The following is a 16,249-nucleotide window of genomic DNA, read 5'->3' on the forward strand; positions in this document are numbered from 1 at the left end:
TTTACAAAGAAAGCAGTTAGCCAGCAGCAGCAAAGTTACAAATCCCCCCACAAAACACAAAATACATCCAGCCAATCAGTACCATGTCAGCTGCAGTACAGCTATTACCAAGTAGGTTTGTATGAAATTTCACAGAAATGTAATTTTTGTTAGGTCAGTGAGGAGGGTGCTTCTGTAGCCACTGCTTAGTATTTTACTGTTGTGAGAAAAAGGTGGATTGTTAAACAGCATATGCCAAAACAGAATATACAAATTAGTGATAAAGTTTAGATCATATTCACCAACCTGCTTTTTCCCCTCATTGGAATAATGCTGTATAACTAAAGATCAATTTAACTATCATTGTAAATAGCACACAGCACTTAACACTGTCCCCAGAGTTGATCTTTGCTGAATTAGGGGAAAATGCACCTCTTCTCCTTCAAGAATATTTAGATCATTTACTATGTATGATCACTTATTTCCTTCAAACACAATATGCATACAACACTGACATTCACTTATGCAGTTTAGCAGCTTTCATTTTTTTTTTCCAGTTCTTGCATGTTTTAAAGTGTAAACCCCAATGTTCTGATATTCATTTACATAAATACCCTAATCAGATTCTGTTTAAACAGTAAGACATTTCCTTGCTACCCCTTCGCTCAATTTATCTCAATTTCTGTACATAAACCTATCAACAGATGGGAAAGACGTTTCAATCAAACCCAGCTTTTTGTGTCTGAGGACACACAGGAATGCAGGAGTACAGGTATGTGCAGGAATTGATTTGCTGGCAGGTACATCTAACTTAATAGAACCACCAATGCAGTATCCATAATGACCACAAGTGATCAACCTCAGCTAACATAAGTGCCTGTATTAAGACAGTAGTAATGAAACATACATATTTTGTCTTATATAATTTTATTTATTCTAATGGGGGAACATAGTACTAAAATCATCTAGCCAATACCAGAAGTACAGAATTGAATTCAGATACAGTCAACAGTAGGATGATACTTTAAACTTAACATTATACTCTAATTAAGAGCCTTCTGTTACTTAGAAGCGTAAGGAGGAAGGCCTGTGGTCAGACAAGAGCTCCAAAGTTTGGCGTATGGAAGAAAGTAGACTGACTCCAGTCAACATAACCAAGAGCATAGCAGTTTCTAACACACATTACAACAAAGGTAAAGGAGTAGAAAGAATTGCATAGGACATGCAATTCTTATGCTACTCCTACAATTCAAAAGCTTTTCTGAATTTCCAGAAGCTACCTTATAATCACTGTTGGAGAACTTACTACTGCCTGTAAAGAAAAAAGTCTTTACAGAGAACAGTACTAGCTAGAACCTTGCTCTCCCTTTCACAGAGGCAGAGAAGCCGAAGACTCAGATTCTTATGAGCCAGCTTAAAACTAATAATAAAAAATTGCTGAGTAGGTAGAACCAGTAAAGTTCAAAGACCTGTAACCCAGAAGTATACCAGTAAAAATGAGTGGTGTATGAGCATAGATGAATACTTCTAAGTCCATCTCTTCAGGTAATAACATGAAGACAATCAGACGTTTACTTATATCTAGATCAATAGTGGTAGATTAGAAAAAAGTTAATACTGTACAGAAAGATGATGTACAATTATATAACAAAAAATGACTTAATGTATAAAAATTAACTCTATACATGCAAAGACACCTGCATATCACATCATTCTCTTAAGTACGTATGTATATATGCATGTACGTGCACATACATATGTGTGCATGTGTATGTATACACACCACCAAAATGCAGGGAAATCAATTTTGTTAAGTATTACACAGCAGGAATACTCCCACACTTCCAGAGTGCTTTCTTAAGCCTTAACTTACCTCATGAACTAGTGTCACAAACTGGAAGTTTTATGTTTTGGTTGTGTTATGCCATTCTTCTCCCCTCCCTAAACTTGTAAGCAATGACGCACTCAGTTTAAAAACAAAAACATTGCTGCCAAGTGTACTAGACAAATTAGATACTTACTTATCAAAGCTATCACTATATTTTATGAAGCTCTCCAATTTTTCCTTGGCATATTCTACCACATCTGAATGAAGCTCTATTCCATGATTTATCCCAAAAGGTCCTGTAAATAAAAACAGCAGGGTGTTTTTTGGTTTTTTCTTCTTTATGCACAGCACAACAGCATGGAACAGCATTATACCTTTCATCTCTGAAAGCACTAACATCACATAAAACACAGAAGTCTCCCAACAGTGCCAAAGTTATTTTTTGCAACTGCATTACCGATGCTTAAGAGAAAGGTAAAAGGCCAATGAAAGAACAATGATCAGAAGAAAAAGATCAATGGAAGAACAGGGACAGAACTATGGCAAAACAATTTTACAGAATGAATTTTCTTCATAAGCATGCAGAAGAAAAATGAATCTAAGTAAGTCAGTCTGAGAAACTTCTTTTTCAACACAGTATTTAGTTGGAATACAACTATTTCAAAGTATAATTTAGTCTGTATTTTGGTATTTAGATTTTGAAGTTTTCTTATGGCAAACTTCTCAGCTTTTGAAAATTCAGAGATGGGTTATTATTTCCCTTAGCCACACCTCTCTTGCAGGTTCCAAAATCTGCTCCTGATTTACTTACATAGTAATTAATTTCCATCTAGAACATTGAAACTGACCACGTTATATCCACTTATCACAAGATTGCAACACTGCTTTCCTGCAATCAAATCCAAGTATACTTCCAAGTCAATTTGTGTGCCAAAAGTTAATGCTGTTTTTCAGGAACAAGAAGAAATCATGAGACAGTATTATGAGGATTATCCATATCAGGAAGGAATCTGAATCAGATAGTCACATTTGCTGTGGGGATTCTATATTTAACACGCACTCATAGCCCAGGGACTTTAGTCATTGGAGCACAGAATTGGAAAAAGGAGAGGAAAGGGGAAGAAGGGAAAGTAAACATCAATAAGATTAGACAAAACTTGTATTTATATCCTCTACTGTATTCTAAATCTTTCCTAAATATTTAGCTCAAAGATGTTACTTCAATGAAACAGAATCTGTCTTTTCTAGGACACCAATTATCAAAACAGACCTAGAGTTTCATTTACTGCAAGGAAAAAAAGTATATGTCATTAAGCTGATTAACGAGTGCAATTCTTAACACAGTTTAGAACATTTTCTACTAGGTGAAATAAAACCAATCCACTAGGTTACCACAGGCAGGGCTCGTAAGACCTCTCTGGTGGCAGGCAAGAGGTAGGTGGACCATTCAAGTATGTTCTTAGAACTTGTGAAAACATTTACCTCCTGTTGACACTTATACCTACTGCGAATTTAGTTTATTATCTATCACATTAAGAAAAGCATTAGCATAGGCAATCCCTTCCTAGCTGTTTCATTATTTAATGCTCCCTTGCACAATAATAGGCTATGAGGTTTCTAACCAGTGTAGTTACAGTTCTACAGCATGTAGCAGCATCCAAGGTATGTTTTCTTTAATTAAAGATTAATTGCCATTCCTTTAACCTCATAACTTAAAAAATGCATTGACACGTGCCAAAATTTCAATACTCAATTTTGAAAAAGAGAACTAAAAAAAATGTAAACGTCTGTTGCTCCAACAGCTTGAAATTAAATCTATGAATGCAAGACACCACCATATCATGATACACCAGAGTATTCATAATTTGAACAGAAATACGAGAAACATGTTCTCTTCTTTAATCAGGAAAGTCACAGCTGTACATTTAAGCAAAGGGTCAGCCATTCCAGAAGCCTGAAACCAACTTCTCTGCTACTCTCCAAAGTAAACTGGCCGCTTTCAGCATAACGAGCTAGCAATTCCACCATCTAGTCTGAACTACATTTGATTTTAACGGTACCAGCAATAGTTAATTTAATCTCTGTGGAGCAGTGGGGGTTTTTTTAGTATGTTGCTATACTTTCAAATTATTTGCTAATTTAATCTAGTCATTTTGACACTGCCAAAGTGGCAAAAATACTGCTCACTACATTGTCAAATGAAAAGATACCCAACTGCTGTCAAGAAACACATGGTTCTGTTACCAATTGCGGTGCACACTGAAATCGATTTAAAAAAAAAAAGCTTTTAAAAATATATATGGTTTGTTTGTCAGAAAATTATGTCTGTTCTTCTTTGTTAAAGCAGCTGTTCCCTGGTTTAAAACAAACACTAAAATAAAGAATGATTATATGTAACCAGTAATTTTATCAAAGGCAACAGAGTACAGAAAATAAAGGCACACAAATTGTATTTATACCTTCTATGCCTCAGCCTAGCACTCAAACCACATTACAACACTAAGCAGACTTTGGAGACTGGGTACAGCACTACAGAAATACAGGAAGTCTACTTCTGTAAGTAGCTGAGCAGTCACTGCTCCAGGTTCCTCAGCACTTCTAGAGAAGTATCAGCACCTGAGCTGGCTCTGTGGGAGCATCTGCAGTGTAACTGGCTGACAGCCCCCAAGGAGCAAAATCTCACCCTCTGTAGAAGACAAGTCTTTTCCTGTTTAATTTCTTCAGCTCTGCGTATAATATTCTGAAGGACAGGAATTCTGCTTGATAAGGAGAGGTCAAACCCAGGAGCCATTCAACAGTCAACCAACAGTCACATGATATAGATTAGATAAATACACAGATACAAGTGCAATATACATATGTCAATTTCTTTTTTGAACATTATGATTAAGAGAGAATAATAAAATAACAAAGCTTTCCACAAGGCAGAGAAATAAGTGAAGACCATTACTTAATACCTGGAGCAAACGCTTTAGAGAAAAAAATGCAGCAATATTTACTAATTGTTTTAATACTGAAAGAGAACACCAAGTGTAAAAATCTAACTGAAATTATCTACTCTCAAACAAAAACACTCTTGAAAAGGGCAAAGCAACACTATCAGATCAGGTATCTTGTTATTTTTTACCTGTGAAGGAACATAATTTCTATTTCCACAAGACAACGGTGGAATCTGTTGAATTTACTGGCATTAACTGAAACAAAACACGCTGGCGGATATGCCAACAAATGATGTTTGTTATGTACTATTAGGGGTAATTGCTACTCTTTAATAAATAAGAACAGATGACAGAAAGTACCTAACTAATTGAAAATTAACAAACCAACTCCTCACACCCCAGTTGTGTATGTAAATAAATATACGCAAAATCTGTATATTACCTGCCAGCAAGGTTTCCGCAACCAAGGAAATATGAAAACTCCATGTAATACAGTCAATAAAATTGTATCTATGAAAACTACATATTAAAATAAAGATTTCAGATAATGAAATTCATCTGTAAAAAAAATTATTTGTTGGTACACATGCTCTGGATTCTAAATATTGGGGAGGGGGAACAATTAAAGCATTTTTCTCTCTAAGGTAGGTTTTAAAATTTAAATTTAGACAGCAATATTTCATTCCATCTTTTTTCCATACAGGAAATGTATTTGAAAACAGAAGAAAAAACACACTGCTAATCTGTTAAAATAGTTTTAAAAACCTATGGACCTGCAGTGCTTAGACAATCTTATCAGTCTATATCCCCAAATTTTCTCACTAATAAAACAATTAAATAAATGTATTTTAAAATAGTTGTTTGCACACTGATAGAGATTTTTCAATTAAGTTTCTTCAAGATCCATTAGTCTTTATAATTTAGATTTTTCTTTCCGTAAACTGAAGATCAAAACAGTAACCTAGAGTAAGGGCATAAACGTGGTACAAATGCAGACTAAAATTTTAGTCCTCAGAAATTGTTCCTCTATGCCTTTTCCTTTTAAGCAAAAAAGAGAGCTATATTTCCTTTCAAATGAGAATTTTAGCCTATAGAAAGGCAAGCAGGAACAATTGGCTCTTCCAAAACAGTCCATGAAATGTCACTGAACAACAGTGGCAGTGAACAGCTTGTAGGTAACATACAGTATTTTAACAACACAAACACCCAGTCTTAAGTATTAGTACTGTCATTTTTAAAGAAGTAAAAGTAAAGTTTTACAGAGATTCTAAAAATATGCAGAAACACTATATTAAAATAAAAATATTCAAGTTACCTAATATTAATCCCACCATTGTACTCAAGTATCCGGTTCCACTACCCAGATTTAGAAAAGATAATCCAGGCTGAAGCTTCAGTGCTTCCATGACTTCAGAATAAATGCAAGGTGCTGACAAGTGTATATTTCCATGCTTCCAGGCCAAGTCTTTATAAGCATTGTCCCTGTATCCTTCCAGATAATAATCACCACGATCAATTGCTCTGAAGGCTTGCTCCACACTCTCAGTGCGAATGTACTGAGCTTCTTTCAAGTTATCAATTAAGTCATCATTGTCTTCTCCAGCACTCACAGCTCCTCCCATGATGAATTTCTATGATAATTCAGTTAGTTTGCAAAATACATTAGGAGAAAAGCTTTCCCAAAATTGTAAGTACGTAACAGATTCTCAGTTCTTCTTTCAGACGTACATCACAAACGAATCCTGGAAAATAGATATGTTTACATAACTTGAGTTTCAAGAGAGAAACAAATCAACAACTATTAGAGGGTAAAGAAATGTTGTTAGTATTGGATCACTTTACGAAGAAGAACTATTGAGTCAGGACAACTAGTATTTAATCAGAACTCTGCCCTTCAGATTTTAACTCAATCCAATGTTTTCCAGTTTACCTTTAATATGTCAACATGGGCTGTCTCCATTAGCAAGCAAAGCAGCATAAGAGTTTACACAGACACTGAAAACACTACAGTGCTAAGAACCTACCACCCATGTTATATACATTTGGGTGGGGGACAGCAACTGCCTTTGGACTAGATCTAGTCCCAAACTGAGAACTAAGTGTCCAACTCCAGTTGGAGCGTGTACCAGCTTAGTTACATTTGAAAGGAACTGGGTTTACATGCTCTGAAATCACCTCACAGGGGAAGACAGAGCCAGGTGAGTTGTGATGTCCAGCAGATGCTTCTCAGATGTTCACTTTTGAGTTGAACCAGAGTACTAATGCAGACACAACCACATATTGCTCTTTTCCGGATTCAGCACAGGAAACCCCTCTGAATATCCCAGCTCCTCTGAATGTCTTCCACATTTACTAGAGGAGTATGAATTCCTTAAGTACCTAGAAGTTTTCAACGTCCTTCAGATCTGTATTTTGTCTGCAGTTATTATATTATTAATCACTAAACTCATAGAATCCAGATGTTAAAAATTTTAATATTGCACAAATTACCAGCAAAATAGCAACAGAAGACTGGAAGAAAGGAAAGCGAAAAAGTTTAATCCACTGCTTCTAGATGAATGGAGGACCTATAGTGAGATAGTCGTTAACATTAATTACAGCCAGCTTAGCCTAAAGACAATGACCATCATGAATCTTGTTGCACATTCTAGGTAACTAGTTAAAGAAAAAAGCAAAACAAAAGAACAAAAACACACACTCACCCCTGACTCTTTTAATTGCATTGCTGAGTATCACCTCTTAAAAAAATTCCACCTGCCTCTTCAAACTAGCCTATTTCACCGAGCATTCTTTTTAATAATATGAATATAATCTTTTATCTGAGAATACTCCAACACAATTCAGCAAATACCTGTTTTGTACATACCTATTTGTGCAAATTCATGAGTCGGGAATTTACAAACACAATCAGGATGCCCAAGATCATTTAAGTCACCAGAATGAAGCTGGTTCTTAAGTTTACATTGTGGGGATCACTGCAACACTATTTTTATGGTTAAATACTTTAAATTAAGAATCTTCTTAGAACACTGATGAATCCTTTTCCACATGTTTAACAGGTCTCTATCAAAACAGTACTAATAAACCTTTACATAAAACCAAATGGAAACATCCAGAAACTATGAGCAACTTCAAGTTTGGTGGGTTTTTTTCCCCCCACTGCAACATTAAACAAAGACTTTTGGAATTTGAACCATTTTCCTGAGAAATTAAAATGTAAACAGGAAAAGTTCTGAAGTAAAGCACTGAAACATCCTTGCAAATGCAAAAAATGTACTTACCTGCTGGACTGCAGTCCAACGAGTAAATTCACTTTTCTGAACACTAAATTCAGAATCAAAGAGTACTAAAACTATTAAAGATCAGTTCTGAAAAGGGCACATATAAAGATGTACATAATTTTAATCTTGGTTTTCCCTTATTTAAGCTTTAAAATTTGTTTTGGCCTGCTATTTTCTTTTTACTTTAAAAAAAAAGTTTCTACAGCATCCAGCACCAGAAGTTGTACAATTTTTACCCCTCCCATCTAGATGGCCATCACAAAACAGTCTTCCAACAAAGGAAACCTCATTTATATTTGCAATTCTGACCTACAGAAGTGTCTCCTTATCCTTGCCTTTATTAATTTACATAAAACACCAAGTCACTAATAAAGATGAATAACCATGTAGTACCAGTGCTAAGATACATAGCTAGGTTTAAAATTTCAACCACACAAGCTCAAATTTACCAGATGATGCAGTCACAATGCTTCTCCTTAACTTCAAACATACTTAAAGAAAGAGTGGGGGAAAGCTCAGGGCTGCTAGAGCCCTGATAAAATCATGTGTGAAATTATTACTGTTCACCACTCAGCTGTGTGCTTCTGTCTGAAGCAAAACCAATTCTCACTGACATGCTGGAGTAGGAAGATGTAAAAAGTCACGAGGTGCAATTATCAACCAGCAGGAAAACCTTTGATGAAAGTAAAAAACCACACTTCTCAACATCCTAGTGTTCCACAGCAGAATTAAGCAGGCCTGTGTATGTTCAATCACATGGGAACATCTCTTCCGATTTGTGAAAAAACTGACAGACTATTTAGACAGGAAATGTGGAACTGGTGAGAACATTTTTTTTTTTTGTAAAGTTAAAAATAATTTATAAAAATATTCCAGCCCTGCTCGGTTGTCTGCACTTGCATCAAACCTAGAAGTTCAATGAACTACTGAATCCAATGATAGTTAACAAGTTAAATAATCTACAGTAACTAAAGCAATAGTTTTTGCCATCCCTCCATCCTAAAGGTTCATGATTGTCTTGAGATACATTTGGAAACTATTTTAACTAAAAAGCAAATGTAAGGACTGAGTTTCTTGAAAACTAATGCAGCTGCTACATTCGAGAAACAGAAATACCACTTCCAGTCCTACTCGCAGAGTGCATCCACCACCTCGCACCAGCAGATGGAGAACTTCACCAACTATCTACACTCAACTAGTGAGCAGGCAAATACACAAACGGCTGATGGAAAAAGGCTGTTCTTTCAACCTAAAGCTTTACAGTTTCTATCAAAAAATGTCTTTACTCGTTTCACATAAAATTTCTTTCCTATAAATAACGTTTTCTAATTTCAATAGTCACTACTTTAAATCAAAATTAATTTCTTCCAGTATTTTGTAATTTTATATTCTTTGTATTATCTGACAGTTAAAGTTAATATAGTATCAACAAGATTTTTCTCCTGATGATGCCCACCAAGCATTTCACCTTCATTAGGGTTAGCACACAATCTCAAAGGTAAGAACAAAAAAGGTCTGGCACACAGCATGATGTTGTGGGACGCAGGGGAGAAAAACAGAAAGCTTCCTCTCAAGAATGGGATGCTTATGCAGCAAAACAGAGGGGCTAGTCGGAAATGCAGTTGAAGGTCCTGTCTTATTCAGGATACACTGCCCCAGATGAAAAAGGTAACATTACGTAGACAGTGATACTGTTTGCTTTTTAGATACCTTGCTTTTGGTTTGTTTTCATTAATCAACTATGGTGCTCTACTCTGGACTCTACAACTATAGGTAAGTAAAAATTATACTCAAGTGGTAAGTATTTTTGTTACAAAAAAAAACAAAAAACCACCCTAGGAAGTTGAAGGAAAGTGACCTTTTCATTAAAAGTGACCTCTTGGCTGCAGAGAAAAGGTTTTTTATATTTTACTTTCCTCCAGTGCTTTTTATATTTGCAAGCTTTTACCTTACAGAAGTAAAATTACTTGCTTCTAACAGAGGCAATAGACATGTGAAGTCAAATACATTTTCTACTATTTTAAACACACAAAAGAAGCCACCTCACAAGCTATTTTAACACAGCTGGAGAAAAAGGGCAAGTTAGTGAACGTGCCCTTGTGACATCTGACCCAGGACCAAGATAAAGACAGCAAAGCATACTATGATAAAAGTTTCTACGCAGCTGCAAAGCTCACAGAAAGCATCCTGTGAAGCTCACCAATACCTAAATTGAGACACACACTGTCCACAAAGAGCACGAGCAGCATTCTGATGCCTATTCCACCAAGAGATGTAGAAATTTCAGGAGAAAAGAGAACAGTGCGTACCATTAACAAAATGCAGCAATTGCCTTTAGCCTTAGGAATCTTTGGAATACAGAAGCCAACAGAAATTGTAGTTTACGAGTTAAAATTTCAATATAGTCTTGAATAAAAAAAAGTTCGTTCACTGATTAAAACCAACTATAATTTAAAAAAGCCCTCTGTTTCTCATTCCACACTAATTTATTTTTACAAGTTGGAACATTTTATCTTGAAGTTTCTTATATTCACAATAAAAATGAAATGTCAACATACAATTTCTGTAAAAATCCACACAACTGTATCACAACAACTCTGACCTGTTTCCGACCTAACTTGCAACCAGTTTTACTGGAATTCCTTATCATAAATAATTTTATTTTTTTAATCTTGTCCCATTACTTGAACAGTTGTTCTTTGGCTATATGAATATAAGTGCTGATAATTTGAGTGCATTTTAATCCTTCACCATCTTATAAGCTATGCAAAACTCTTATCTGCGAAGTTAGTAACCAGATGTAATGTTTGCCAAGCTTTTTTTGCCAGCTCTCAAACAGACACAAGTTTTGCACAATTCAGAATTTTTAAAAATACGTTCACTCTTCAAATCAATTCCTTAGGTCACTAAGGACTTGCACACTCTCTTAAATAGAGATTAAATACCATGCTAGCAAGGTATCCAGTTAATTTGACAGACAAAACCTCACCTTTGCTAAATACATACAATGTCAAGTATCTTACAAATTTAGTATCTTGTAATACTGACACATCCTGACTCTACATAGAGGACTCCTTAAAAATACAAGTATTGACAAGAGTCAACACTAACTTGACTCTTATTTTGTTTCAAAGGATGAAAAATAGAAAACGTAATAAATGCTATCAGCCATATTTCAAGTCTGTTCCTCAGAACTACAGCAAGTCTCCTCCTAGGAACTACTTTCACTAGGATATCAACTTGGAGCACACCACACCACACAGAATCAAGACTAAGATACATTACTTTAAACTCATGGATGGCACACAAAATTGCTTGGTCAACCTTTCCCATTACCCAGGAGAGGAGGAGGGGGAAGACACAACAATAAACCACTGAACTACTCATCAATATAGACATAAGAGTCAGCTGTTAAGTTTCCCCAAACAGGAATATTCTGAGACTGGCAATAGGAGGGAATTAACTACAAATGCACACAAGTGCCTGAAACACTTCAGTCCATTTAACAGTTTCAGTTTACTCATGGCAGAAGTCAGCAACACCACTCTGATCAGCAGAGGTTTAACGTTTCCCAGGCCACCAACCAAGCGTCAGACCTACTTCTGCTCAGACTGAATTCGTGCCACTCATGCAGCCATAATGAACTCAAGATCACGTTTTGCCTGTCCTTGTCCCGTCCAGCGACTCCTACAACAAAAGGATTCCATTTTTAGTTTAGCTTCCCCTTTCCTCCCAAGTATTGTAACAGTGCCACACGAGAGGAAATTCAACTCCAAACTGCAGAGCTGAGTGTAAGATTTCAGCTTTTGAATAAGCAGAATGATTGATTACTATCTGAAAGGAAAAGAGAAATTGTAACATTAGCTTCACCAGGCAAAGGCTGGAGAAAACCAAAATATGAACCGTGTGCTTGATGTAATCATAGCAGATGACAATAAAAATCAGAATAAACTGTGGGACACAGAGGTATTTCAGAATGAAGTCTTTACAAACATTTTTTTAAACTTTTATACATATGCCTTGCTGCTAAACTGTTACTACAGGCAATAAAAAGTCCAAGTGCTCTGGAAAATTAGCTGCCACTTGAACTGCCTTCTCTTCCACAGCTATTTGTTTTGTCATTCCAAATAGTTCAGGAAAAAGTAAAACTATTGTTTTCAGGATAGACTAACATACTGCTTGGTGCATTAAGGAAAACTCTACCAGAAACACTGCATGTTTTTGAAGCCTAGACTCATCTCACTCCAAAAACATTCACTCGTAACCTACTGTTCAGTAGATCATTTCAAGAAGCTTTTCAAGTTAAACAGAAACAAGTACAAAAACAAGTACAGTCAGCTCTTCAATGTAATACACTCCACAAAGCATACTTCAAGGTTCTGTATAATATAGCAATGGAACAAGAAACAGATCACAGGATTAACGCTAAGCCAAATGAATGTAAACAGCTACAACTACTGACTTAACCTGAATTGCATTGACCTACTTGGGCAGAAAATGTTTGTCAAGTCTGATGTAAGCTTGAGCCCTGATCCTGTTTAGGCCTTCAACAGCTGTTTATACAAGATTCCAGGTGTGTGCTCTCACTCTTCCTCCACCACCAGTCACCTGAGCATACCAAAACAGCACACATGGTACTGCATTTCTCTCAGAAGATGCACTGAGAGAAATGCACTCCACAAATGTATGAGTAGCGACAAGCACATCAGCACAGATTTCATGATCAAATGACCTTAACCCTGGTAGTTATACAAGGGTGTAATTTTTGGACCAACCTTGCTGAATGTCTACTGAACCTTTTGACTTTTTCTTACTTTTCTTTTTTAAATAGAGACAGCTCACAGGAACTTAAAAGTAAAACAGCAAAGAATTTTGTTGGTTGTCCACCCAGAAAAGAAACAAAACTTTTTTCCCCCCTTTCTTTGGACTGGGATACATTCCTTTCTCAGTCTATGTTTTCTTCTGTACTGGATTTGTTTTTTTATCTGAAATTCTATCTACCCTCTTCACACGATGGCAAGGACTGAATGCTGAAAGGAACGTTTTCTATATACCTGGTTCTATATGCCAGACCTCTTTTCAGGTATGCTGATAAAGACTTTAAAATTAATTACCTTTTATTGTGAAGCTAAGCAAAGAATCCTATGTATTTCCTGGATGGAACTTTTAATGCATAGCTTAACACCACATCCTGACTCAGTTCTCCTTACTGCTTAAAATCTGGGCAACCAAAAAATGTTTGCAAAGCTGAGCCTCCCAGGCTTCAGAAGCCGTTCCTTCCTCAAACAAAATCTCCCACCTGTGACACCACATAAACATGTTCTGAATGCCTACTTCAAAACAAAGAAACAAGATTCACCATTTCCACAGCAGTGTAGTTTGCCATGCTGGGGTGAAACGTAGAGTACAGAATAGTTTCTCAAATTTAAAGACATAGATCTACACCCTGCAAGTACTAAAGCAGCCCTATACCCTCAGAGAGCAGCAAGTCCTCAGCTGTTGGTCTCTATTTAGGGCTATGCTTATGAGTCTCCAATAGTTACCACTACGGTCACCAGACCCAGCTTCAGTGCTCACATTGTAGAATGCCCTCTGGGCCACTAACTGACCTTTCTTAATTACATCCTGCAAAAATTCCCTGCTGAGACACAGGAAAGCTGTCTCACCACCCTAGTTTACTGACTTACTAATCACTAGTAAAGAGCATTTGTTGGTCATCTACACAAAACTATTCCCCACCCCCCCCCCCCCCATCATGAGATCTTTGGGATTTGCATACCTACAAACATTGTAAATCTAGTAATTCATCTTACAAAAAGCTTTAAATTGGGACTATAAGCATAGAAACACTCCCTTCTCAAAAGGGTTTCCTAGTATGCAATTTCACAGTAAATTTTAATTTAGCCAGTATCTGCCATAAAACTTTTGTTAAGAAATGCTCTTATTTGTAAAATGAAAAAGCCTCCATGGATGAGAGGTTGATGAGATGATAAACAGCCCTGGAATACTCTGATTAGCCCGGCTTTGTAAAAGTGTCATAAGACTTTAAGCACCTGCCATTATGACCTGTGCAGAAGACATTAGTCTGTCAGGCATAAAGAGTTTGTCCATTACTGATGGACAGTATTAATAAACAGGAGCTGCTGCTCAGCTCCCAGAACTAGCTCCTCCTCATATTCTGAAGCAGATGAAGAGAAGACTGATAATAGCCTCTTCAATGCTCTGAAAATCATTTTCCAAAGCAGCAAGATGCTGTTAACTACCATCATCAGAAAAAAAGAACTAAAATTTATGTGTCAATCCAGTGATACCGTCTACAAGATTTTTAAAAAAATTCTAAATTATTTCAATAATTTCAGAGAGCAGTGTTAACTGCTAACAGAAGTCTGAACACCTGATTGACAATGACAAGAATTGATGTCTATGGCAGCATACAATGCAGCTTGAGTGGTGGAGCTAGACAGTTCCTGGTAATAGTACTTGATCAGAGCAGCATGGCATGCTTTTTTCACAGTACAAGGTGATAAGATGTCAGCAAAACAATAGTTGCCAGTCTCTTGCTTACCATTAGAGGTCAGCTACATGTAAACCAGTGATTACATCAAAAGGCTGTATGTATACCTTTATGAGTGAATGAACACTAGTTCTGCCCCAATTCTGCATACCCTATAGTATCCATCAACTGTAGATTTCAAAACATTTAATATTGCTTCTCTACCCACACCTGTCCAAAACATTTGGTGGTGCTTGTTTGTAACACACTGCAGAAAATCCTCTCATCTCTGGGGAGCCTAAGATGGCTTAGTGAGCTGTCGCAGTTACAATGAAAGATCTCATAAGCAAAGGATGTCAGCTTAACCCAATGTCCAACACACAGAAGATCCCCTATCCTTCCTCTGACAGCAGTGTCCATGAAAGAACCTGGCAGTCCTCCTACAGCACACTTTGTGAAGGTCTCAGCTCCTGACAGGTGTGCCTACAGCTCTGCCTATTCTCAGTTTACAACTATTTTAAGTCTGTCCAGAATAAACTAGTCAAAGAGTACTGCTTTATCACAGACTGGCTGAGAGAAAGATGAGAAGCTTCTCTAGAGGGCCTAACACACCCACAGGAACAGGAGATACCAGGTAATAGCAGCTTGTTCACTGACAAGACTAAAATATCAGGACTTCATAAGACAGATATGAATCAGTGATGCTTAATACTACAGATGTCTGATATTCACTGAGTCTGTATCATGCACCTGTTTTTCAGAAGAGAAACTGCTGTCTGTGCACATATTTCACAGGAATTAGTGAGCTACAGAGTGACCAGGCTGCAAAACTCATTGCCACAATACACAGCTTTGTACAAGGGTATTTAACAGAGAATACTCATTTCAAGCAGGTTTATATAAGCCGTAACAGTCAAATGTTAAGAATTAGAAGAGCTGCAGAGACATGTAAAAAAAAAAAAACCCAACACCAAACCACCAACCACTTGAATAACTAATTCTATTTAGTCTGAAAAGGCGAAAGGCACATGAGACACAAATATTTCTGCAAATTTTAACATTATCCTGATCAAAAGCCAACTAAGACACCCTGACATAAAGGCCAAGCCAAATACTCAACAGTTTTAAAACAAAACCTGTTTCTCTTCATGAAATTAAATGCTTGATACTCTAGTTTGTCTTAACCAGAAAGTAACAAACCACAGTAAAATATGATGCTCCTTTACCTTCTATCACTTTCACAGAGCAACCAGTAACAGCTGGAGAGGGGGACCGAGGAGGGAGAATCCTCTTTTATAATAATGAAATACAAAGCATGTTCAGTAGAACTGAAACATACTTTCATAACCTTTTACCACAAATGTAGTTTCCACAGCTACAGTTCTTAAGCAGACCAAGTCACAGTTCATGTAATTTCTGAGTAGGCAAAATGTGGCCCATGACAAAATAGTGAATATTTCAGCCAATGCTGAAGTTAAAAAGCTTATCACATATAAACATTTCAAGTTTAAATAACTCACTTCCAGCAGTAACAGAACAACATACGCCTGTTGCCTTTAGCAAAAGAAAATAGAAATGAGGTCAAGTGCAAAAATAGAAGATGGTTACATTCCTGACACTTGAAACCTCATCTTAGAGCTATGCATCTACTGCAGTCTCTACAGAAAAACCCAGGCCCAAATAAAAAACAAAGATATCAATCAACTTTATCAAGCTCCAAGTGCAATAA

At 36.6% G+C, this 16,249-nt stretch overlaps 1 protein-coding gene across 10 annotated transcripts in view; it reads right to left on the bottom strand.

Moving 5' to 3' along the window:
• PCMTD1 (protein-L-isoaspartate (D-aspartate) O-methyltransferase domain containing 1) overlaps window positions 1–16,249 on the bottom strand; it is a 46,685-nt gene that overhangs the window by 19,937 nt on the left and 10,499 nt on the right. For all 10 annotated transcript variants that reach the window (XM_074880910.1, XM_074880993.1, XM_074880975.1 and 7 more), the window contains 2 exons: window positions 6,062–6,488; window positions 2,001–2,103 (listed from right to left, as the gene is read on the bottom strand). In XM_074880910.1, the coding sequence (XP_074737011.1) occupies window positions 2,001–2,103; window positions 6,062–6,368 (410 nt within the window). In that variant the 5' untranslated portion in view covers window positions 6,369–6,488. The remainder of the gene's footprint in view (window positions 1–2,000; window positions 2,104–6,061; window positions 6,489–16,249) is intronic.

Source organism: Strix uralensis, chromosome 1 (genome assembly GCF_047716275.1).
Source record: "Strix uralensis isolate ZFMK-TIS-50842 chromosome 1, bStrUra1, whole genome shotgun sequence".
Classification (NCBI taxonomy): domain Eukaryota; kingdom Metazoa; phylum Chordata; class Aves; order Strigiformes; family Strigidae; genus Strix; species Strix uralensis.